This window comes from Phyllostomus discolor, chromosome 9, assembly GCF_004126475.2.
Source record: "Phyllostomus discolor isolate MPI-MPIP mPhyDis1 chromosome 9, mPhyDis1.pri.v3, whole genome shotgun sequence".
Classification (NCBI taxonomy): domain Eukaryota; kingdom Metazoa; phylum Chordata; class Mammalia; order Chiroptera; family Phyllostomidae; genus Phyllostomus; species Phyllostomus discolor.
In genome coordinates this window covers 93,502,231-93,524,614 of record NC_040911.2, presented here as the reverse complement: position 1 = coordinate 93,524,614, position 22,384 = coordinate 93,502,231, and the positions used below count along the sequence as shown (strand labels likewise).

Sequence of the window (22,384 nt, the reverse complement as noted above, 5' to 3'; positions counted from 1 at the left end):
TTAGCCCCGCATCTCTGAACAGCACAGTTCCAGGCCCAGGATGTAGCGGTGAACTCGCCCTCTAGAGGTGCCCCCAGGCGGGGAGTTGGACCTGGCCACATCCTACAAAAAAAGTGAAAATATAAACTGCCTTAAGGAGCTGTGAGGGCTGGAGCTGGGCAGAAAGGCGCCTGCGATGAGCAGAGATGTGAAAGAAAAGTGGCATTCATTAAGGCAAGGGTTGCAAAGAGCAAGCCGGCAGGAGGCGCTGCTGATATGAAAGAAACATCGCCTTGAGAATGAGAAAGGAGGTGCGGATAAAAGTCTGCCTTTCTCTCCCGGGGAGCGCTCCGCGTCCTGAGCGTGTGGACTTGGATGCAATGCCACCACCTCGCTGGCTCAACTCGATAAGAGCAGAGCTTTCGGACAGTTTCGATTTCGATTTATGATTTTTAGAATCTTCAACATGTATAAAGAGGTAGGAGTTAGGGGATCTTAAATACACAGCTCTTGTTGCCTTTTCACAATTACTGTCATTGTGGAGTTAAACAGTGGGGGAGGGCAATTGAGAACTCTCTTCCTAGGGATGCTGTATTTTGGTGCAAAATTGGTCTTCACACGGTCTTCAGCAAAGTATAAAAATGGAAGTGGTGTGCTTCCACTGTAGAGAGAGTAGGCTATATCACTTGCGAGTTGGCACAGGTCTTGGGATCCTTCTGCTCCGTGTGGAGTGAGTGAGTGCTAGAAGACTGAAAGAGTACCTATCCAGAGCACTTCTCCCACTATTGGGGGTTAGAGAAAAAGCAAGGGTCTTGGAATCAGCCTCCACCAAGTTCAATTCCTGGCTGTGCCTTATACCAGCTGGGTGACCCTGGGCAAGTTGCTTAATCTCTCTGAGCAAATGTTTCTTATCTATAAAGGAGGTTAATAATTTTTAAATGCTGGCTCACTGTGAGGTGTGTAGATAATGTATGTAATACTTGGAACATGCTCAATAAACATAGGCGTAGCATGATCAATTCTATCTCATAGTTTTTCTTCATTTTTATTTTCTATCCTGGTGAAAATTCTATGATCTTACAGTCTTGGAACAAAGAAAATCATTATGTGTTTCACAATCTACAGCAGATCGTATACTTTGGACAGTACTAGTACATTTCGGACAATTACAGTCTCTTATTTTTTGCTTTGGGAAGTTGGGGGAATTTTGGCCCCTCCCACATGTTCTACATTTGTCAATCAACAGACAAATGGAGACAGAAATCAAATCAGAGTGTTTCAGAGTTCTCAGTGCACGTCCAAGGGTAACAACAGCTCTTCCAGACCCAGCTTTGGTCTCCACTGTCTGTGTCACTGGTGTGTTCTCCATGGTCTTCAGCTTCATCCCCCTATAATTCCTGGGGCAGGGGTGGGGAGAAGGCTGCCCTGGAAAAATGGAAGGGAGGAAAGGACTGATTTAAGAAAAGGCAATAGAAATCACAGCACACACTGATATTAAGGAAATTCCTCTCTTATGAACAAACCAAAAAGCAAGTAAGTAGATAATGAACCACAGGTTTGTGAAAAAGAAGCCATTTTCTACCGAAATAAAGCTGCAGGACCCATCCCTACAAGTAAGTGCAGAATTCATTAATTCTGAGGTTCCTCTGAATTCATGAGGTTATGTGCTTCTGTTCTGTCCAGAATTACCTTGAGAAATAATTTATGACCACATGGAGCTCCACAGGTGGCTGGGAAGCTGTGGCCACGAAGCTGGTACCAGCCCGGAGCCCTGTCCAAGGCCTAGGCTTGTGGCCTTAGACTTGCCAAACATACAGGGCAGGTGAGGAGGAGCACACCATGAACTTGGCAGCGAGGCCCAGACCCTGAGCAAGTTGAATGTCTCCTCTTCCACACCCCATTTCCCACCACTTACTTTATTCTGATCAGTTCCTGACTTGGTTCTCATTACCGATTTTGACAACCATTCTGTTGGACGTGACAGACCAGGAGGCAGATGAGCACAGAGGTCACAAGTGAGAGCCCTGAACTCAGCCTATAGGGCTCTGAGTTCCCGCTCTGGCCCCTACTAGCTATGGGACCAGGCAAGGAACAACTTCTCTGACCCTGTTACTTCATTGATAAAAAGGGTCTGTTATAGTTCCTCCCTTAGGGTTGTTTGGTTAAAAACTGATAATAGACTTGAAAGAGTCCAGCACAGAAACTGCTTCAGCACAGGCTGGTTTTCTGAAGCAGACTGAACCATTAAGCCAAAAGGTGGGTGGGGGTTGTTAAAAGGATCGGAAGCTCTCAAAGCTGGAGGACGAGGCTCAGGGCTTCCCAGGGGTGAGGGAAGTGACACCACAGCACTGACATGCAGAAACTGCTGCTGCTGCGGTGGCGGCGGCTGCTGCAGAGTCCCAATCGCCACAATTTACATTGTTGCCACTCTATACCAGGAACTCGGTTTTGTGGGTACCGTCACCACAGCTACCACATGAAAGGGAGCTCCCAGTCCCTTCTTTGAGTCAAAATCTGGCACAGCTGCATCCCTGGGTCACGTGCCTGGCCCCGGCTGCAAAAGGAGGCTGGGAAAGTAACTGTCTAGAATTTCAGCTACTCTCAGTGGAGGTAGTCATGGTCCCTCAGCCAGACTCATGAAGTAGGAGAGTCCCTGAATAGAGGGAGGAGTTCAGATGCCAGGCAGACAGATGTAATAACAAATGTCTACCACTACCCGCAACAAAGGGAAATACCATCAACATAGGAAAATAAGAGAGGATGTTGGGTGCTACCCTATAGGCTTGTCACATCTGTCATTGCACACTTTGAGATAAAAATCGAAACGCCAAGAAGCCCTGCTGGTTGCCTTCCCAACATTTTCCTCCTCCTCCCTCAGTGTCAGAACGCCTGTTTATTAGGGGTAATACTGTGCCAGCTAGTAAGTCCCACTTCCCAGCCTCCATTACAGGTAGGCATGGTGGCTAATGAGCAGAGTCAGTGGGTGGGGCTTCTGGGAAACTATAAAAATGTCCTTTTGCTCTTCCCTCCTTCCTCCTTTCTTCTGTCCAGAACACAAAAGCAATGGCTAGAACTTCAGTAACTACCCTATAATAATGTAGCAACTAATATTGTGGCCATATGCCAAGGATGGCAGAGCAAAATATGGGAAGCCCCTGAGTATCTGGTGCCAGCCCTGGGCCACCTAACACAATTCTTTACGTGCTGGGGAAACAAAATCTTATTTAAATAAGATTGTTTCTTTGAATCTCTGCTCCTAGCAGCTGAAGGTGATTCCTTACAGATCCAGCTGTCTTCAGAGGTGTCACAGGGACTTCTGTCTTAACAGTCCAAAGTGGCGTCATCCTCCGGCGCATAGGAAAATCCCAGGAATGCACTCGAGGCCCCAGAGCTGCTGGCCACAGTGTCGGGAGTGCAGCCAATGGACTTTGACACGGCTTCCTGAGTGAACTCTGGGTCAAAGTGTTTCAAGTCAGCAGGTCCTGCCTGTGGATACAAGCCAACAATGAGGAGGGAACACAGGCGTCAGAGCTGCCAAAGGAGCCTACAAGCCCTGCGAGGGATGCCTCTGAGCACTTTCTGGATGCCCTTCCTTAACTGTCACTTACCCATGAGTGTACATTGTTTTATCCCACGAGGTCCAATAACCACATATCAGCTCATGCCTGCTCCACAATAACCCTAAGACAAGCCTCGTCAACATATACTTACTGAATGCCTTCCAGGCACCGTTCATGGCCCTGGGAATACAGGAGAACAAAATGGAGTGGGCCCTTGCTTTCATGAAGCTTATATTATGCAAGGAGTAGGAGGATTGATAATAAACATGTACATAAATAATTTAGGGTACTGATAGGCCTCATATAAAATATAAAATAGGGCAATATGGTAAAGAGTGACTAGATCACTTTAGCTATTTTGCACAAGACCTGTGAGGGAGATTGTAAAAAAATGGTCACAAATTCTCCATTCCCATCCGGAGATGGTGCCTCTTCCAACATCCTTTAATAGGAGTTAGCCACGTGACTTACTTGGGCCAATGAGACATTACCAAATGTGATGCAATCAGAGGCTTGAAAAACACACACTGGGAGTTCTCTCTTGCTGCACTTGGAACCCTAAGGCCACCATGTAAACAAGCCCGGGCCATTCTGCTGGAGTCTGAGAGGCCTCATGAATAAGGACCCAGCTGCCCCAGCTGCCAAGCACGTGAGTGAGGCAATTCTAGATCATTGACTGCCAGCTGACCTGCTAGCTGACCGCTAACATGTGAGAGCCCAGCAGAGACAGCTGGCCTGGCCTGGGCCAAAAACACCTCCCAAATAACCCATAGAAGCAGAAGGAAGTAACGAATTGTTTTAAGCTGCCTAGTTTGGGGGGTGGCTTGTTATGCAGCAAGAGCTAGCCAATACAACCTCTCTGTGGAGGAGGCACTGTCCGTGGAGAAGACTGAGGCAGCTGGGCTTTATGCAGCAAGCGGGTGAGCAAGTGGAAAGTTCTGCAAACCTGCTCTAGTGTGCAAGCCTCAGCCTGTGCAACTGAAGAGGCCTTGGCTTCTAGCTTCTCCAGAAGGCCACAGGATATAGTGGCGCTAGCCCAGGACACAGAGTTCCAAGATCAGAATGTGAACCCTGGCCCTGGCCCTTTTTCTGATGTATGGCCCTAGACAAGGCAAGTCTTTTCTGCTTTTTACAAATGAAGACGTTGATGCTAAAGAAACTTCTTCGAGGTCTCACAAGTGGTAGGCGACAGAACAGGAACCCAGTCCCACTATGTCTCACTCTGAAGTTCATGCGTTGCATTTTATTACCACCCTGTCCAGTATTTTGTGTATTATTCTCTCTCCAAGGTGTACATTCAATGTGACCCTCAAAGTCTTTTTTAAAATCCTCAGATAGAGACACTTTTCAGGTGCCTGGACTGAACGTGTCCTATCTGACAGCTGATGTCAAGAACCTGGAGCTCAAAGACATGTTCACAAACAGGTGAATCACCTAAGGGGAGATGTGAATGGTAACGCTGGCAGCGCTGAGGTGTGCAGGCTGCTCGGATGAAGGGGACTTGACATTGCTCGATGGTTAGAGGTGGCCAGGAGAGTCTCCAGTGTCCATCCGAAATGGGGGTCCTTCTGTTCATACTAGCACTGCTAATTAACATGTAAAAACTAAGTGCCTTCACTGTAAATCGAAGAAACAAATCAAACAAATCAAAGCTTTGTAATCAAATAAACTAAAGCAATACTAGGTGGTATTTTTTTTTTTACTTAAGTTTGCAAAGTTAAAAACGATGCATACGCTGCAGAAAGTAAGAATTCTCCAGCAGACTCCACCGGTCAGAGACAGACGCTACTCCCTAACACGCAGTGAGGGCAGCATGACTCAGGAATCGAGAAACATTCACATTCTTTGACCTGGTCATTCCCCATCTGCAATCCATCCCAAGGAAATAATCAGAACTCTGGGCAAAGATAGACACTTAAAGATGTTCATGGGTCCTTGATGATAAATGAAAAATGATAATAATCTAAAGTTCACCATTAGGAGCGGGGTTGAAGACATTATGTCACCAACATAGGGTTGACATAGTATTAGCCACTTAAAATGATCCATATAAAGTTTTATGTTACTTGCAGAAATAATGACATGGACCTGGCTGTTGTGGCTCAGTGGGCCTGTGAACTAAAATGTCACTGGTTCAATTCCCAGTCCGGGCACATGCCTGGGTTGTGGGCTAGGTCTGTGGTTGGGGGGGCATGCGAGAGGCAACCGATCCATGCTTCTCTCGCACATTGATGTTTCTCTCCCTCCCTTCCTCCGTCCCTTTTTTAAAAAGATTTTATTTATTTATTTATTTTTAGACAGGGGAAAGGATGGAGAAAGAGAGGAAGAGAAACATTAATGTGTGGTTGTCTCTTGCATGCCTCCCACCCAGGACCTGGCCCACAACCCAGCGTGTGCCCTGACTGGGAATCAAATCTGTGACCCTTTGGTTCACAGGCCAGCATTCAATGCATTGAACCACACCAGCCAGTGCAACAAAATCTTTAAAAAATAATAATAATGACCTAGTTTTTACCCCCCCCCCCAAAAAAGGGAGGGGGTGGAGAAAAGCATCTATATATAAAATATAACCTAGGTAAAAAACACACAGGGATGACTGACAGGAGACACGTCAGCCGTGGTTTCTCTTGGGTAATGAGATAATAAGCTTTTTTTCCCCTGTTGCTTTAAACTTCTCTGTTTTACATACTCTCTACAGTGAATACATGCCATTTTTCTTCTCAGGAAAAAAGCTAACCATAGGGGGGGAATGTCTTCACGGGGCTCGGCTCCAGCGGGGGGCACTGCGTGACACGGAGCACTGTAAAACCCGTAGAGGGCCGTGCAGTGAGAGTCACTGGTGCTAAACATGAAGAAGCGGAGGCCTGGCCGGTCACACAGAGCTCAATTGGCAGTCAGGACTCCCGGTTCTACACCAGCTCTGCCTCTAACTTTCCATGTGACCTTGGACAAAGCATGGAGCCCCTTGGACTCAGGTTTTTTCCGCCTGTAGAGAGTTGGTCCAGATGTCCTGCAGACTCCCGCCGGCCCTGGTAACCCAGAATCTGGATTGCGGTGACCTCTTACCACATTGGGGTTGAAGGGTGGCGTCAGCCTCTTGTGGTACAAGTCATCCCAGTTTATGGGGCTGAAGAATACGTGGTTCTTTATCTCGAGCTGCAGGAAGAAGGTGCTGATCAGGAGCAGCCCTCCCCATAGACACTCCCGTGCCTCCCCGACTCCGCCCCAAGCTCCAGCTCGGCTGGCAGCTGACTGTCGAGTCCAAAAACCTTTACTGAGAATGTAACTTGCACCTCAGTCTGGTTTCCTGGGACGACAGCTCTGCAGCCAGTCCTCTCCCCTTTGCCATCATCAGGAACCCAGCCCCTTTCCCCCATGGCATTCATTTATTCCATGTCTGTTTAGTGAACACCTACTCTGTGCCAGACCCTGGTAGGCTTTGGAGGTACATCACTGTACTAGGGTGCCCTGGGAGATCTTCGCAACCCCGCCCCACTCTGCCTTAGTGAATTTACACTCTTCCAGAATGCAAACCAGAGAAATGGACAAAGCAACTCACTCTGGAAGGTTTAGGAAGGAAAAAGCCCCAAGAAAAGCTGTAGGCTCCCAGAGACCCAGAATTTAGGACTCAGCCCTGGGCGAGTTTCACCATTTCTTTCCTACTCCAAACCAATGTCAGCACCAACTTTCTCCTGTGCCAGCAGGACTTTCTTCTGTTTCTCAAAGAATGACTCTCCAACCACCTGTATCACAATACCACCTTCTGGGCTCCTTAAAAAGCCAGGCTCAAAATATCCCAGATCTCCCAAAACTAGTAACACTGATTATACCCAAGGACATTTTCTCACTGCTTTTATTTTTTTTATTATTATTTTTTTTATATCCTGCAAACGCCAACATCATACTCAATGGGCAAAAATTAAAATCTTTTCCACTAAGATCAGGAACAAGGCAAGGCTCTCCACTTTCACCACTTCTGTTCAATATAGTACTGGAAGTTTTAGCCACAGCAATCAGACAAGAAAAAGAAATAAAAGGCATTCAAATTGGTAAGGAGGAAACAAAACTGTCACTGTTTGCAGATGACATGATAGTATACATAGAAAATCCTATAGACTCTACCAAAAAACTGCTTGACCTAATAAATGAATTTGGCAAAACAGCAGGATACAAAGTCAATATCCAGAAATCAAAGGCATTCCTGTACACCAACAATGAAACAGCAGAAACAGAGATCAAGGAAAAAATCCCATTCGAAATAGCAAAAAGAAAAATAAAATATCTAGGAATAAACCTAACCAAAGAGGTAAAAGACTGGTATTCAGAAAACTACACAACACTGAAGAAAGAAATCAAGGAAGACACAAACAAATGGAAACATATACCGTGTTCATGGATTGGAAGAATTAATATCATTAAAATGTCCATACTACCCAAAGCAATTCACACATTCAATGCAATTCCTATTAAAGTACCAATGGCATATTTCACAGACATAGAACAAACACTTTAAAAATTTATATGGAATTATAAACGACCCCAAATAGCTGCTGCAATTTTCTCACTGCTTTTAGAGAGAGGGGGAGGGGGAGAGAGAGAGAAACATCAATGTGATATATTGATCAGTTGCCTACCATATGTACCCCGACCAGGGATCGAACCCACAACCTAGATATATGCCCTGACCGGGAACCAAACCAGTGCCCTTTCAGTGTATGGGATGACCAACCAACCGAGCCACACAAGCCAGACAAAATCATACATATTTTTTAAGATGCAAACTGGAAGGAGTGCACCAGTCGTCCTGAAATCCTCATTCCTTAAGCTGGCCAGGGTAGACAAATGCCCTAAACATTGTTATACTTCACGGCATCTGCCATGTAGGGCTGTTGGTACGAACACTTAAAAAGCACTTACTATGTTTCAGGCATTGGCCTAAGTGCCTTGCATATCTTAATCCATTTGATTTTTATAGCAGCTTCGGGCTGGGCACTGTTATTACAGATGGGGAAACTGAGGCTCACAGAGAGAAGTTAAGTGTGAGTGGCGGAGGGGGGATCTGAACCCAGGTCACCTGTCTCCTAGTCCATGCATCTCAGCCCCGATGCTGGGAGAGAAAATAAGCTTCCAGGGAGAAGAGTACTGTGGTCTTCCTTTTATAAACCCAAATGATCTTGGGTTGACTAGAGAATGGAAGATGCTTTTTTAAATGCCATTTTAATACAAAATACATAATAAACTTATTAAGAGAATGGACTGCGCACTTTTCATCTCTATATCCTGAGTGCCCAGCCTGGGCACCGGCAAGGAGGAAGCACTCACATATTTGTGAAAAGCAAGTTCAGTTCACTCCGCACAGAAGCCAGAGGAGTTTCTTACAACTTAAAATTGTCTCTTACCACACCCCTGCTCAAAACACCCTAAAGCGTACCACTCTCCTCCTTGCTCCCACCACAGGACTTTTGCACATGCCCCCCAGTGTCTGGATGCCTCCTCCCAGTTCTGCACAAGTGGCTCCTTTGCATCCTTCAAGTCTCAGCCTGGCGCCTCCTCAGAGAGGACTTCCCTGACCATGCCCGTGTGAATTCACCCCCTCCCGTTAGTGTCTGTCTTAGCTCACTGTTCATTGATTTCCTGATACTTGCCACGCTCTGTAACAATTGTATACAATGTTTGCTCATTGTCTTCCCCCCACCCCCGCCCCTATAAACTCAATAAGGGCAGAGAGCCAGTCTACTGAATCCCTAGCACTGAGCTCAATGTCTGGCACAGAGTAGGTGTTCAGTAAATACTGGTTGACTAAAAGCACCAGACTGAAGGAAGTAATCAAGCAGCAGCATCTGTGAATTTCCAAATGAACACATTAGCTGGATGGGTGTCACTGTGCTTCTGAGCTGCCTCTGCGGGAAGGGGCCGGTGCTCCCCCGGCAAGTCACCTACAAAGTCTGCTTTGGAGCCCAGCCGCTGCCTCTGGTCCTTGTGCAGAAGGGCTTGCAGGAGGTCACAGGCGGCCACCGTCCGGCCCCCAGGGATCTGCAGTGGCTGGTGCAGAATGTTCTCATACATCTGGGCTATGTCTCGGCTGTAGAAGGGTGGCTGGTGAGAGAGGGAGAGAGCTGGAGGATCATTGGTGTGCAAGTGGGCACAGGTCTCAGAGAGACTTAGAGCAAAGCCGGGTCGCTGGAAGGATCAGCCAGAACCACGTCCTGTACACTGGCTCACATGGCATACTGGAGAAGGACAGAGACCACTGGGCTTCTGGTGCAGTGGAGAGGGCTTCTGGGAAGGCCAAGGAGTCTCTCTCTACCTGTGTGAGACTTGTGCACCTCCTGGGAGCATCCCCTACCCCACCTCTCGTAACATGCCTCGTGCACTAATTTTGCACTTTGCAAGGTTCACGCTCTTCCCTTCGTCATTTCATCCCAGCCACACAACCGTCCCTGGAGACAGGTTGCAATTGTTCAGAAGAGAAAAGGCTCAGCGAGATGAAAGCCTAGGCAGAGAGCCAGGCCCCAAATCGTATCCAGAGCCCGTCTTTCCTGATGCTCTTCCTCCCACCTCTGAGCTCTGAGCTGAGCTCTGCCAGCTCTTGCTTCCTTACGTCCACCAAGCTCTGTTGCTGAAGCCACCCTAGAGTGAGGCCTGGCCTGGGGCAAGTCTACATGGAGCTCCATCTACACAGGCAGCCTAGGATTGGGTCCAGGGCTGGTTGTGCAACCTACCAGCACTGTGACCTTTCTGGGCCTCAGTTTCCCTTTCAGTAAATTAAAAACAGCTCCATTTCCTGCAGCCACTCTCAAAAAGCCGTTTTGAGGAACCAAAGGAGTAACATAGGAGATGGTGTATTATAAAGTGCTGGACTGACATTATGGAAAAAGACTTATAATCCTTGTATTCACTTTGGCATCATCTTTTTTAGCTTGGAGTGGAGAGACGGCCTGTTCAGTTCCTCGAGGAGCCTGAGCAGGTGCCTCAAGGGAGAGACCCACCCCCACCTCCCCCCAGAGCCAGGTGTCCCTTGCAGATGGCCAGACCCCACTCACCAGGCCGTGCAGCATCTCGTAGAGAACAGCCCCCAAACACCACCAGTCCACCGCCCGATCGTAAGGCTCTTTGCGAAGCACTTCTGGAGCCAGGTACTGTTGGGGGGAAAGACTCATCTGAAAGACCCGCAGACTCAGCCTCTCCGTTTGCAAACAGGGCGCTTGGAGAAGAAGATCATGGAAGGGATGACATGTTGGGGCCACTTGTCTCCTTCGTAAGCCGGGGTGCCATACGCCCTGCTCCCTGCCCTGGGCAATGTCCAAGGATGGGATGGCTGGGCTGTCAGGCTTGGGCAGGCCAGCTCTGTCCAGTGGACACCTGGCCATTCACAAACACAGACAATGGCTCCTGCGCAGAAGGTCATCCGTCCGTGGGCTACCCTGCACCACACCGAGGAGGCCCAGCTGTGATCTGAAGCTTGGGTCATCTCGCACAGGGAGAACCACAGAGCAGCTCACGCCCTGCCTCCTGCTGGGTTGGGAGGAGCTCCCCAGTCCTGTAGCCTTGGTCCCGCAACCCCACCCAGACAGCTGTCCAAGCAACTGGCGACCCCTTTTGGTCAGAGGTCCAAAGGTCAACACTGGTGAGAATTTGAGGGAAGGGTTGAACCGCAAGGCTGCATGGAGGCACGGGCAGGACCGACAGATGTGGGAATTACTGCTGAGACCCACAAATGTTAACCTTCCAGGCTCTCGGTGGATAGAAGAGGACAGAAGAAAAGGTGTCTTTCACACTCGCCAGCCTTGACCTTAATTGTCAGGCTAGGCCCTCCTGTTGCACATGGACTTCACCCTGAAGGGCAACCATGATCCACATGTGGCTGCCACACACTTGAAACGTGGCTGGTGTGAGCTGAGGTGGCCCATCAGTGTAAAATACACCCTGATTCCAAAGACTTAGGAAACAAAAAAGAATAAACTATCTGGACAATTTTATATTGATTGTATGTTGAAATAACAATATTTGTGTACATTGGGCTAATGAAAATACATTATTAAAATTAACTTCACCTATTTCTTTTCACTTTTTAAACATGGCTGCTGGCAAATTTTAATCGCCTGTATGGTTTGCATTCCTGTTTCTGTCGGACAGCACCATGGCAGAGGCACCGGCAGCTGGCCGGGTCCCAGCAGCCCCTAGAGCAGATGCCCCCATCCCACAGATGAGGGAACCGAGGCTGGGGGTACAGGCAGCTCAGGGGAAGTGCTTGGGTGGGAGAGGTGAGCTCTCTTTGGTGCACGCCATTGCCTCCAATCAGGGGCTGCGGCCTCAACCCCTCACAGCCTGCCTTCTCTCGGGAGGGTAGGCTCACCTCGGGGGTGCCGCAGAACGTGGACGTGGTCTTCTCCGGCTCTACCCCTTCCTTGCAGAGGCCGAAGTCTGTCAGCACCACGTGTCCCTGTGGCGGACGGGAGGGTGGGGCAGGAGGGTGGTCCAAGATTAAGGTATGGCCAGGCGTGACCTTGAAGCCCAGGCGCCACACTTCAAGGCAGTCACCGTGGGGTCTGATGCCCTCCCTGCACAGGCTGGAGTCTCTAGTGGAAAAACTAGGCTTTCCAGACTGGGAGCGGCACAGGGGGCGGTGGGGTGGGGGATGGTGGTCCACTGTCTGCCCAGCCCATCACAGACCCAGACCCAGACCCTGTAACAGTGGCAGCTCCAGAATGTCCTTGCTGGAGGGGGCTGGGAGCAGCAGTCCCCTTGACAGAGCATTAAGGACCCAGGAAGCAGCCATACCTTGTGGTGGCTGGGCAGGTGGGAGGCTAGCGGAGGTCGTGGAGAGGGCGGATACCACGGGGCTCTGTATAGATCTCCCCCTTAGGAGTTGTCATGCCCTTCTCCCCACGCTGGGACCTGCCCTCGCCCAAAGTCACGGCCCTCCCAAGGGGCGGTCCCCACCCAGTGACTGACGGATGCAGGGGACCCAGCCTACTTGCCCCAGTTAAGAACGGTTGTAAAGAGCCATTCCACTGGGGCCCTTCTCACCCCGATTGGCTGAGGCCTCACTTGCAGCCACAATGCAGGCGAGCTTCCTCCTTTGCCCATCCCTGCCTTTTCACTCCCTTAAAGGTCGACCTCTTCAGGGTGTTCCCCAATAATCTTCTGCACCCAATGTTTCAGCTCAGGGTCTGTTTCCAGGGAACCCAGTCTAAGACATGGAGGGAATACAGAATCCACGAGCCTCTACCTGACTCTACCCCTGCCCCCTATAAACCTCCTATGCATGCATGTGCACACACATGTATGTATATACATGTTCTTATATGCACATACACATGCATGGGCACATGGACACACACATACTTGAATGCACGCCCATCCACACACACTTGTGGGTGCATAGAACACGTGTGCAACTCTGCACGCACACACACACCTGACAGTCCAAGAGGATGTTCTCTGGTTTCAGGTCCCTGCAGGAAACAAGAGAAGGGCATGCTGTGATGGCTCAGCCACTTACTGAGGGCAGCCGGGGACCCGGGGGCCTGGCGGGAGGGGTGTTCACGGGGCCTCACAGAGGTGTCCAGGGAAGCCCGGGGAGGATGGGCACCTGATCCTAGAAAGGAGGGGGCTCCCACCCTGCTGCACCGGGGCACTCTCCTCGGACAAAGGGTTGTCCTCAGAACTTGGGTTCGCTGGGATTGCATCAGGACTCAGGGGTGCACACAACCCCTGGCTGTTGGGGCAGAGGCGGGGCTTGGCTCGGAGCCACAGGCAGCCCTCACCTGTAGATGATGTTGAGGGAGTGCAGGTAGCCAATGGCGCTGGCCACCTCTGCGGCGTAGAACCGGGCCCGGGGCTCCAGGAACCTGCGCTCGCGCTGCAGGTGGAAGAAGAGCTGGAGGGAGAGGACACCTGTGAGAGGGTTTCCTGGGGTGAGGGGTGTGGCGGCTCCAGGTCCCAGAGTGCAGGGGGCAGCTGGCCAAGTCGCCCCCTCTCTGAGCCGCAATGCACTCAGACGACAAAGCACTTGCCGGCCCCCACCCCATACAGCAGTGGTGGGTGACCAAAGGACAGAAGAGGTGAATACGTGTGGACTGAGCACCTACTGTGTTCCAGGCTCCAAGCCAGAAGCTTTCCTGTCTCTTATCTCATTTAATCCTCATGACCACCTTCAAGGTATCAGATACGTGCCAGTTTCATCTAAGAGGAAACTGGGAGGGGTCAGAGTTGTTAGGGGACCTGCCAGGTTCCTGGGGCCTGCCATTGGCAGAGCTGGGATTTGAAGCTGGGTGGTTCAAAGACCTGATTTTCCTCCACCCCAGATGATAAGATTATCGTGGCTGAGTCCAACTCAGCCCAGGTTAGATCTGCCCGGGGGCCAGTTGCTTGGGCTGTTTCCCTGACATGGAAAGAAAGCCCTTCACCTCCACCAGGGGGCTTAGGGATGCAGGATAAACACTCCCATCTCGGCACCAGGCTAAAAGGCATGAGGTCACACAGCTTAAATCTGGGATTGCGGAGGAGACCCCACTAAGTTTTTCCCAGAGGGCCTGAGTGAAGTCCAGGAGGGAACGCAGCTCATCCAGCTGTGCTTCCTGGTCACCAGGGACCCTTGGGGCTCCATTTACCACAGTGACGGGTCACCCCCACCAGCAGCCTCTGGGGTAAAACGAGGGCATTGGAAACCTTGACCACAGAGCTCCTCTTTCCCAGGTGAGCCCGGGCAGCTTTGCAGGGGGTGTCCGTACAGACCCACATTCCAATCCCAGCTGTGCCAGGTGCGAGCTGGGTGCACCTGAGCAAGTGAGTTAGCTCCCGAGCCTCGGTTTCTTCAGCTACAGGACGGGTCTGTTGTATGAATAATGTGCGATCATCCCAGAGCCCGGTACTCAGCGGGTGTGTGGGATGGGCAGCCCCCAGCTAAGAGCTGGCCCAGGGGAGCGCCCTGCGGGCCCGCCCACCTCTCCTCCGTTGACGTAGTCCAGCACAAAGTAGAGCTTCTCGGGCGTCTGGAAGGAGTAGCGCAGGCCCACGAGGAACGGGTGCCGCACGTTCTTCAGAAGCACGTTGCGCTCTGCCATGATGTGGTTCTGCTATGGGGTCACACGGATAGGGGCCCGTGTCACGGCCCACAGGGCCTGCTGCTGGGGGTTGCCCTGGCCGGGTCCTTCCCAGGCCCCTCCTCAGACACCCACTGTGGCTCCTTATTGCCAAGCCCAACTCGTTGCCTAGTATTCAGGGTTTGGTGTGGTCGCCTCATTCCCAACCAGTCCACATGGGTGCAGCTCTAGCCCCCAGATCAGAAACCCCTGCCTCCCAACCCTGGGGTGATGAACAAAGCTTGTGTGATTACTGAATAAATGAAGCCACATTCATGCTTTAGTTCATGCTGTTTCCCCTTCCCGGGCACCCTCGTTTCAGACCTTCAAGGCCAGCTGCAAGGCCACCACCCTCAGGAAGACCTCCCCTGCCCTTGAGACTCCCAAGATGCCCTTGTCCTCTCCTGAGTCCTCTGATTTGATATGCAGCCCCCTCTCAGGGCCGGCTCACTCTTCCTAAGGGGGTTGGTATGAAGCGAGCTAAAGCCTCAGCAACTCCAGGATGGCTGTGGCTGGAAGGGCCTTCGGAGATTAAAAAGTGTGACCCCACCCCGCACAGACACATAGATGGGGAAGGGGACACCTAGACATGGCCGAGGGCTTGTCCACGTGGGGCCCTGGATTTCCCAGGGGAAGGCACAGGCCTGGACTGGCTCCTCCCGCAGGCCTGTGGGTGAGGTGGCTGACCTGCCTTCTTCTGGAAAAGTCAGCATCCTGGGCACCACTTGGCCCCCTGCTGTGACCCCCTCTGCACCCAGCCCTTGGACCCCCTCCCAGTTGGGACTCATCTTGGGAAGCCACCCTAGTCTGGGAGTTGAGGAGAAGGAGAGGAAATGCTAGGTCTGAGCTCCGGTACCTCTTTATTCTTTAAGATGGATTTTTTCTGGAGCACCTTCACCGCGTAGAACATCCCGTCGGACTTGCGCTTGGCCAGTAGGACCTGAGTGGAAGCGGAAACACAAGCCCGCGCAGGTGACCACTCCTCTGATAGCCCCCAGCTCTGGCCCTGCGTCCTTGAATCTGCAGGTTGTAAGCTCCCTCTTTGCACATGCGAGTCACAGGCAGGGGGTGGAGGAAGCCGGAGAAGGGGAGATCCAGGCCTCCCACCATGTCACTCACCTTCCCATAGTTCCCTTTGCCAATGACTTTGAGGAAGTCAAAGTCGGTGGGCCGGGCACTGGGGGAAGAGGGGAGAACACGGGTCAGCATTTGCGAGCTTGTGAAACCTCCTGAGATCAAATCCAGACTTCTTGTTCACTTTGGAGGTGGGGAATACAAGGAACTTTCCTACAGCCAAGCCTCCTCACCACTGAAGTGTTCTCAGCTAAGAGGGGTCTTATAAGACTGGCCCCTGCACCTGGGGATCTCACGATCAGGTAACTAACAGGTACGGTGGGGAGAAAACCAGACACAGACACAACTGCGGAGAAGGTGAGGGGTCTGGCTTCAATGCCTGAGAAGGGCCCGAAGGGTGGGGATCTGCCAGCAGTGCAGACTTTGGGTCGCACTCCAGGCCCAGGGCTCAGTGTGGGCGGAGGCTGGGCAGTTAGTGCCTGGTAAAGGTGGGGGATGGTCCTGGTCCCTGAGGGCAGAGGGTCTTGAAGGTAGACTGGAGAACTTGGATTTTATTCCCAATACTAGGGGAGCCAGGGAAGAAAGTTGCTTGAAAGACTGGAACTTACTTTGGGTTGGCTGAAGGCCCCAGGTTGATGTTCCCATTGGCCCTTGAGGGCTAAAGACATTTCCAGAAAGCGGCAATTAGTATCAACAGGTGCCTACCCCTTGGCTCCCTCCCTGCCCCCTGGCCCAGGCCCTGATCCGTTTTCCAACATCTCTACTAGGCCCCTTCCTTCCTTCCTTCCTTCCTTCCTTCCACCCATCCCCATCTACCATCTCGTCTGCTTCTGACAACAGCCTTGGGCAGCGGCTGGTTGTCGTGCCAATTGTGAAGGTGAGGAAACTGAGGCCCAGAGAACAGCTGTCTTGTCCAAGGACCTACAGGCAGCCCCACAGGTATTACTAGAACCCAAGTGTCCTCAGGGCCAGTCCTGTGACTTTTCCACCTCATTCACTTCTTGAAGCCTTTGCCCAAGTCTCTTATCTATTTACCCTGCAATTAGCCCACTTCCGTGAGCTTAGAGTGACCCCTGTTGGTGCCCCCATCCCCCCCAACCGTCCTGTCTGGGATGGCCCACCGGCCCTGGCAGGTGCTTCTATAGATTTTCTGAGCCAGGTAAGGACGTGAGCCCCCTGGTGGCGGGTAGGGGAACCAAGACCCACTCACCTGTGGACTAGGGGTCCCAGCCGGGCTAGGACCAGAGTCCATTCTGTAACAGTGATAGGGCGGGGGCTGGGGGCACAAGGAGGAGCAGGCATTAGAGAGCTGGCTGCGGAGTTAGCTTCACCTGTCTAGGGCTTCGGGCACTGCTGCCCTCACCACCCCTCCCCAACCCCATCCGTGCACCTGCCATCGCCGAGCTCCTTCTGCCCCAGAGACCAGCCACCCCTGCATGGGACCATCTCCACTGGGAAAGAGGGAGGATGGTCAACGTGGCCCCTCCCAGGAGAGTCTTTTACAAGGGCTGGGGACAGTCAGAGCAGCCAGATCCCTGAGAGCCAGGCAGCTCCAGAAGTCCACGCTGGCCAGGCTGGAAGGACCCTGGGCAGACCATAAGTCTGCCCCCCTTGCTCCATTTCACAGGTGGGGAGCCTGAGGCCTAGAAAGGGGCTTTCTAGGATGACACAGCTCATGAGGGGCAGGCTGGGCTGCCCAGGCTCCCATCTAGGAATGTTGCCACCCTGAATTCCCGGGGACAGCCCCAGCCTGGGCTCTGTGCTATCTCCCTGCCACAGGGGCTTCCGCCCAATGCCCCTGGCAGGGCAGCTGCCTTGGGGGCCTTGGGCTGATGCCATGGAGAGACCCCAGACTGAGATTAAACAGATCAGCTGGTCTGTGCAGCCAGGAGCACAGTGTCTGTCCTGCCCCCACTCTGCAGGGTGGAGGAGGCTGGCCTATCTAGGCCCTGACTCAGGGTGCCCAGGGCCCCACAGCCCCACCCACCCCTGCTTGGAAGGTCAAAGCCAAGAGCTGATATTTTATCTGACATTCCTGTTGCTTGGGTAAACTGCTGGATACTGTACATCTCAAGACCACAGCCTTGGCCCTTTGCGGGGCACGGGCTGCAGCCCAGCCTCTCTAGATAGACACTGCCCATCTTTACGAGGGGAACCTGGAAGCACCACCCCATGGCCTTCTGGGGAGCTGAGAAAGTGACCACAGGGGAAGGGAGGGCGTCCCCGGGCTCTGTGGAGCCCTGAGAGAGCGAGCGGAGGAACTGCCCGCTAGATAGTGCAGCAGCCTGGTGCCCTGGCCTGTGCTCCTGCAGACAGCCCGCACTGCGGCCACGCCCTCCCTGTGCCGACTCTGATGGCCCCTCTGCCAGGCCCTGGCCTCCCCGGCCCCACGTACCTGCACCAGCCTGAGGAGAGGCTGCCGAGAGAAGCAGCAGTTGGAGCTGGAGGGCGGGCTGCGGACAAGAGAGCCTCTCTCTGTTCTCCCAACAAGGGCTGAAGTGTCTGTGCCTGGCGCCGGCCTGGCCCCAGCTCGAAACTCCCGGCAGCATCGGGGGGCTGTTGATGTCATGCAGGACCCGGCAGAGCTTAGGAAGGGCTGGGAGACCTCTGTTCCCTCGGGGACATCGCCTCCCCCTGGGGGTGGGTGACAGCTGCAGGAAAGCCCTGGGGACTCGGGGCTTGAGTGCGGGTCAGGCTGTGCGTGTGCAGGTATTTAATGCATGGATATGCTTCGGCCTGTCTGTCTGTCATGTCTGTGTGTCTCTGTATGTCTCAGTGTTTGTGTCAGTGTACGAGTCCATGTAGGTGACTACCTGTGCTCCGTTGTCTGCGTGTGCCATGGCCAGCGTGTTTGCATAATTTTTCTGTGTGTCTGTGCCTCTGTGACTGGGTGTTCTCGGTGTGTATATGTGTGTACTCTATATGTGTTCATGTCGATGTGTCCGTGTGTATCTCTATATGTGTTCATGTGCTTGTGTGTATGTGTGAGTCTGTGTGTGGGCATCTACGTGTGTGAGTCTGCAGATGAGTACGGGTGTCCACTGACACGTGTGTGACAGTGTAACCACGTGCAGGTCACTGTGTGTCTGCATTCATATTGGTGGGTGCATACTGGTAAGTTTGTGTGTGCGCGCGCATGCGCGCATCAGGGCCTGTCGGGAAGAAGACCCGCCCCTGGGGCATCCCTGGGCCTGGTGTAAACCCCCTGGGACTGAAGATAAGGCCCCAGGACCCCAATCCCGGCAGCAGAGAGCCCTTTGCTTCCCAAGAACCTGCAGGTGTTAGAGGAGAACCTGGAGCCCAGGTGTCTGGCTCAGTCCAGCTGGCTTTCATCTTTGATGGCCAAGTACTTGGCCGTTTGGGCCTGTCCCTGCCGGCCCCAGGAGAGGGCCGGGTGGCCCACAGCTCCCTGGCTACAGGAGAGGCAGGATACGTGGCCCCAGCGGCACTTGGTTCCTGAAGTTCCTGCTGCCCGGTATGATAGTGACTCATGGGGTACTCCCGGGGTCCCTCCTCTCCCCTGGAGCTCATGAGGGGTCGTCTGGGGAATGCAGGAGTGACAGGGCCTGACACCACCCCTGTTCTTCTGGAATTTCCTGTGTGGCTACCACATGCCACACCCAGACCTCTGCAACTCACCGCAGCGGAGGGATCTCTGGCGCTGGGGCCCAGGGCTTCGCCGGGGGGGACCTGAGCCTAGCGGCCGTGGGGGTTCTCTGCGGGCTCTGAAGGGCAGGGTGCCAGGTGCTGTCAGCCCAGGAAACCCGAGTGAACAGTATCAGAGCCCACCATCTTCCAACAGAACCGAAATGTTGAACTCATACACAGAAGGGCAGGACGTCGTGTTGACAAAACACACGCTCAGAACAAGGACGTTTCTTTTCAACAACCAGCCCCTGATCGGCCCCTCGGGCAGCAGCACTGCTCAGAACAGGGCAGCGGCAGTGACGGTAATAACAGCCTGCAGGTTCCACCAGGAGGCACGTCGCCGCTGAAGCAGCCCCCTCTCTCAACCTTGCATCCCCACCCCGATGCTGTCCATTTCTCTATTCTCCTTTTCAGCTCGTCCCCTCGAAAGAGCTGTCTTTCCATTTTGAAGAGGCTTCCATCCCAACATGGCACCAGAACAGTGCCTTCCGTGTGCCCAAAGGGGTGCGTGGCACACCCCCTTCTCCTGCTTGGCTTTCCTCTGACCTCCCCGACTGCTCTTCCTCCTCCTCTTCTGCTGGTTCCTCCCCCTCTTTTTACGCTCAAACACTGGCCTGTCCCGGGGCGCGGCCCTCGGACCTCTGTCTGCACTCGTTTCCTAGTTGATCTCAAGCAGTTTAACGGCACTGAGCGCCGATTGCACTCGATAATTCCCAGACAACCCTCCCTCGTTCTGATTCCCGCCTGCATTCCGAATTTAGGTATCTAACTGCTCCTTTGACGCTTCACCGGTTAGATACCCAGAGGCACCTCAGACTTCACGTGGCTACGACAAGTCTGGCTCACATTCCTCCCACTCTTCCTTGGCCTGCTCCTTCCATCTCCGTAACGGCGCTGCCACCTACTCGAAAGTTCAAGCTGGCACCCTCACCCCACCCTGACCCCTCCAAGAACTCCCACCAGGCTCGAACTCCCAAATGCATCCAGAAACCCACTGCTGTGACGCCCCCTCCCTGAGCCACCAGCGTCGCCTGCGTGGATTGTTGCAGTAGCTGCCGTACTGATTCTCCGTTTCTGTCTTCGCCCAGTACAATCTCTTTCCACCAAAAGCCAGAATGACTCTCTAAAAAATGTCAATCAGATCACGCGAGTCTGTTGCTTAAAACACCAGTGACTTCTCAACACTCGAAGGATCAAAATCCAAAGTCTTTGGCATGGTCCGAGAGAAGCCACCTGACCTGGCTCCACCCTGTCCCCACTGCGCCCCAGCCTGTCCGGCTTTCCGGCTGTGCCTCCGACACAGAGCGTCCCCCGGCCTCCCGCCCCTCGCACTCACTCTTCCTCCGCCCACCGTGCTCCTCCCCAGACATCTGCACGGCTGCCTCCCACTGACGCCCCTGAGGCCTCTGCTCACCTGTGACCTCTTAGGCAGGCCTGTTCTGATTCCTGGCGCCCAACCGTCCCGGTTTGTCTGGGACTTCCAGGTTTCCCAGGATGTGGGACTTTCAGAGCTAAATCCAGTACCTTCCTGGACAAACTAGGAAGGTGGGTCGCTCTAAGAAACCAAACCCACTCATTCCCTATCCCCTTTTCCTGCTTTATGTTTGACTTTCTGACACCTTCTCACGCAAGGCTATATTTTCTGTCTCCAAGGAGAAGATCTGCTCCACAAGGGCAAAGACTTCTCTCGTTCACTGTTGACTGCCCAGCTCCTAGACCGGGGCCCAGAGTATAGTCAGAGCTCCATGCATCTCTGACTAATGAATCAAGGAATGGATTGATAAGATAAACGACAGGACATATGAAATGGAAAATTACCCAACAACAAACAAAATCAATACATGAGCCTATGTAAAAAGGAAATAGGAACATATGTGTGCCATAGTGTCAAGCAAAAAAAAAAAAAAAAAAAAGAAGAAGAAGAAGAAAGAAAGGAACAGGGTTTGGAATGGTAGGTGTACCAGGGACCATCTTTGCCAGAGAAAAGAGACACACATGGACACGTACATTTGTGTACAGCCACCAAAAACTGTCTGGAGGGCCATGACCCAAGGTGACAGTGGGTTAGGTTATCTTTTTTTCCATCAGTGTGTAAAGCTTCTAAGTCCCCATGGGAAGTTTGGCACGCCCACTTCTCCCCATCACCTTGACTGTGACCCCCACACCCAAACAGCTCTCTGCCCCTACGGCTTCTTGCTCCCTCCTCTGCTCCTGCTTCTGCTCTTGTGTTCGTCTCCCCTCTACTGTGACTGATCCATTCCCCCCCGCCTGCCCAGGGCGCACCAACGGCATACCAGTGACAGTATGTACTGAGTGCCGGCTGGGTCTGAGGCTTGTCCCACAATGCCATGGGTTAGGAACTATATTATCTTCCCTGTTTGAGGGAGGAGGATGCTGAGGCTTGGAGAGGGGAAGTGACCTGATCCATCCCCGTGGCCAGTAAATCGTATAACAGAGTTGAACCCAGGCAGTGTGACTCCAAAGCCCGAATTTCGGGAAGAAGTTAGAAACTTAGAAAAGGAAGGCATGAAGTGAGGGGGAAGGGAGTGAGGATGCAAATTGGTTAGTTAGAAAGGAAAACAATTGGGTAGCTGAGAAGGTAGACTCAGTGAGAGGGAAGGAGGCAAAGGAGGGAGGGATGGGGGAAGAAGTTAGGAAAAAAGAGCATTGGGAAAGAAGGAAGCAAAGGACGGAAGAAGAGTTAGGAAGGAATAAAAGGGGTTTAGGACGAAGGGTGTTAGGAAGGAAAGGAGTAACTGGGTAGTTAGGGAGCAAGTCAGCTGGGTAACTAGTCAGCCCATTTGGCAGCCCCCCGGGCTGGCAGGCAGGGGTGCCGCTCACGGCTGAGCCTCTCACCTGAACACTCTGGGTCCCAGCTCAGTTCCTGGGTCGCAGGCCCAAGCACAGCTCTGCCCTCCTGTCTCTCGGCATGGTCCCCCCAGTCCTGAACTGCTGGCACAAACTTCTCTGTCAGGACCGACTTGTCACCCACTTGCTAAGACTCCCAAACAAGCTCAAGTTCAGCCTCCAAGTCCT

At 52.5% G+C, this 22,384-nt stretch overlaps 1 protein-coding gene across 4 annotated transcripts; it reads right to left on the bottom strand.

Annotated features, from left to right (window-relative positions):
- Window positions 1-406: 406 nt before the first annotated feature.
- On the bottom strand, window positions 407-22,384 carry SGK2 (serum/glucocorticoid regulated kinase 2). Of its 4 annotated transcripts, none has more exons than XM_028524358.2 (15): window positions 22,205-22,384; window positions 18,096-18,351; window positions 16,911-16,976; window positions 16,309-16,358; window positions 15,746-15,803; window positions 15,483-15,566; window positions 14,489-14,620; window positions 13,310-13,422; window positions 12,961-12,997; window positions 11,896-11,982; window positions 10,583-10,678; window positions 9,480-9,635; window positions 6,606-6,695; window positions 3,261-3,465; window positions 407-1,404 (listed from the first exon to the last, which is right to left on the bottom strand). In XM_028524358.2, exons 2-14 carry the CDS (start codon window positions 18,267-18,269, stop codon window positions 3,301-3,303), a joined length of 1,308 nt encoding a protein of 435 aa, XP_028380159.1. In that variant the 5' UTR covers window positions 18,270-18,351; window positions 22,205-22,384; the 3' UTR covers window positions 407-1,404; window positions 3,261-3,300. The 4 variants fall into 4 exon arrangements, with proteins under 4 accessions (XP_028380159.1, XP_035865746.1, XP_035865747.1 ...); XM_036009853.1 differs by having other exon boundaries at window positions 18,096-18,334; XM_036009854.1 differs by having other exon boundaries at window positions 14,489-14,617; window positions 18,096-18,334.

Coding starts and splice junctions, on each gene's coding strand:
- SGK2 (XM_028524358.2), bottom strand. CDS start 18,269: ATGACATCAACAGCCCCCCGATGCTGCCGGGAGTTTCGAGCTGGGGCC. Junction 15,567..15,745: donor GCAAAGGGAACTATGGGAAG/GTGAGTGACATG, acceptor GCTTCCACTCAG/GTCCTACTGGCCAAGCGCAA. Junction 14,621..15,482: donor CCATCTTAAAGAATAAAGAG/GTACCGGAGCTC, acceptor GTGACCCCATAG/CAGAACCACATCATGGCAGA.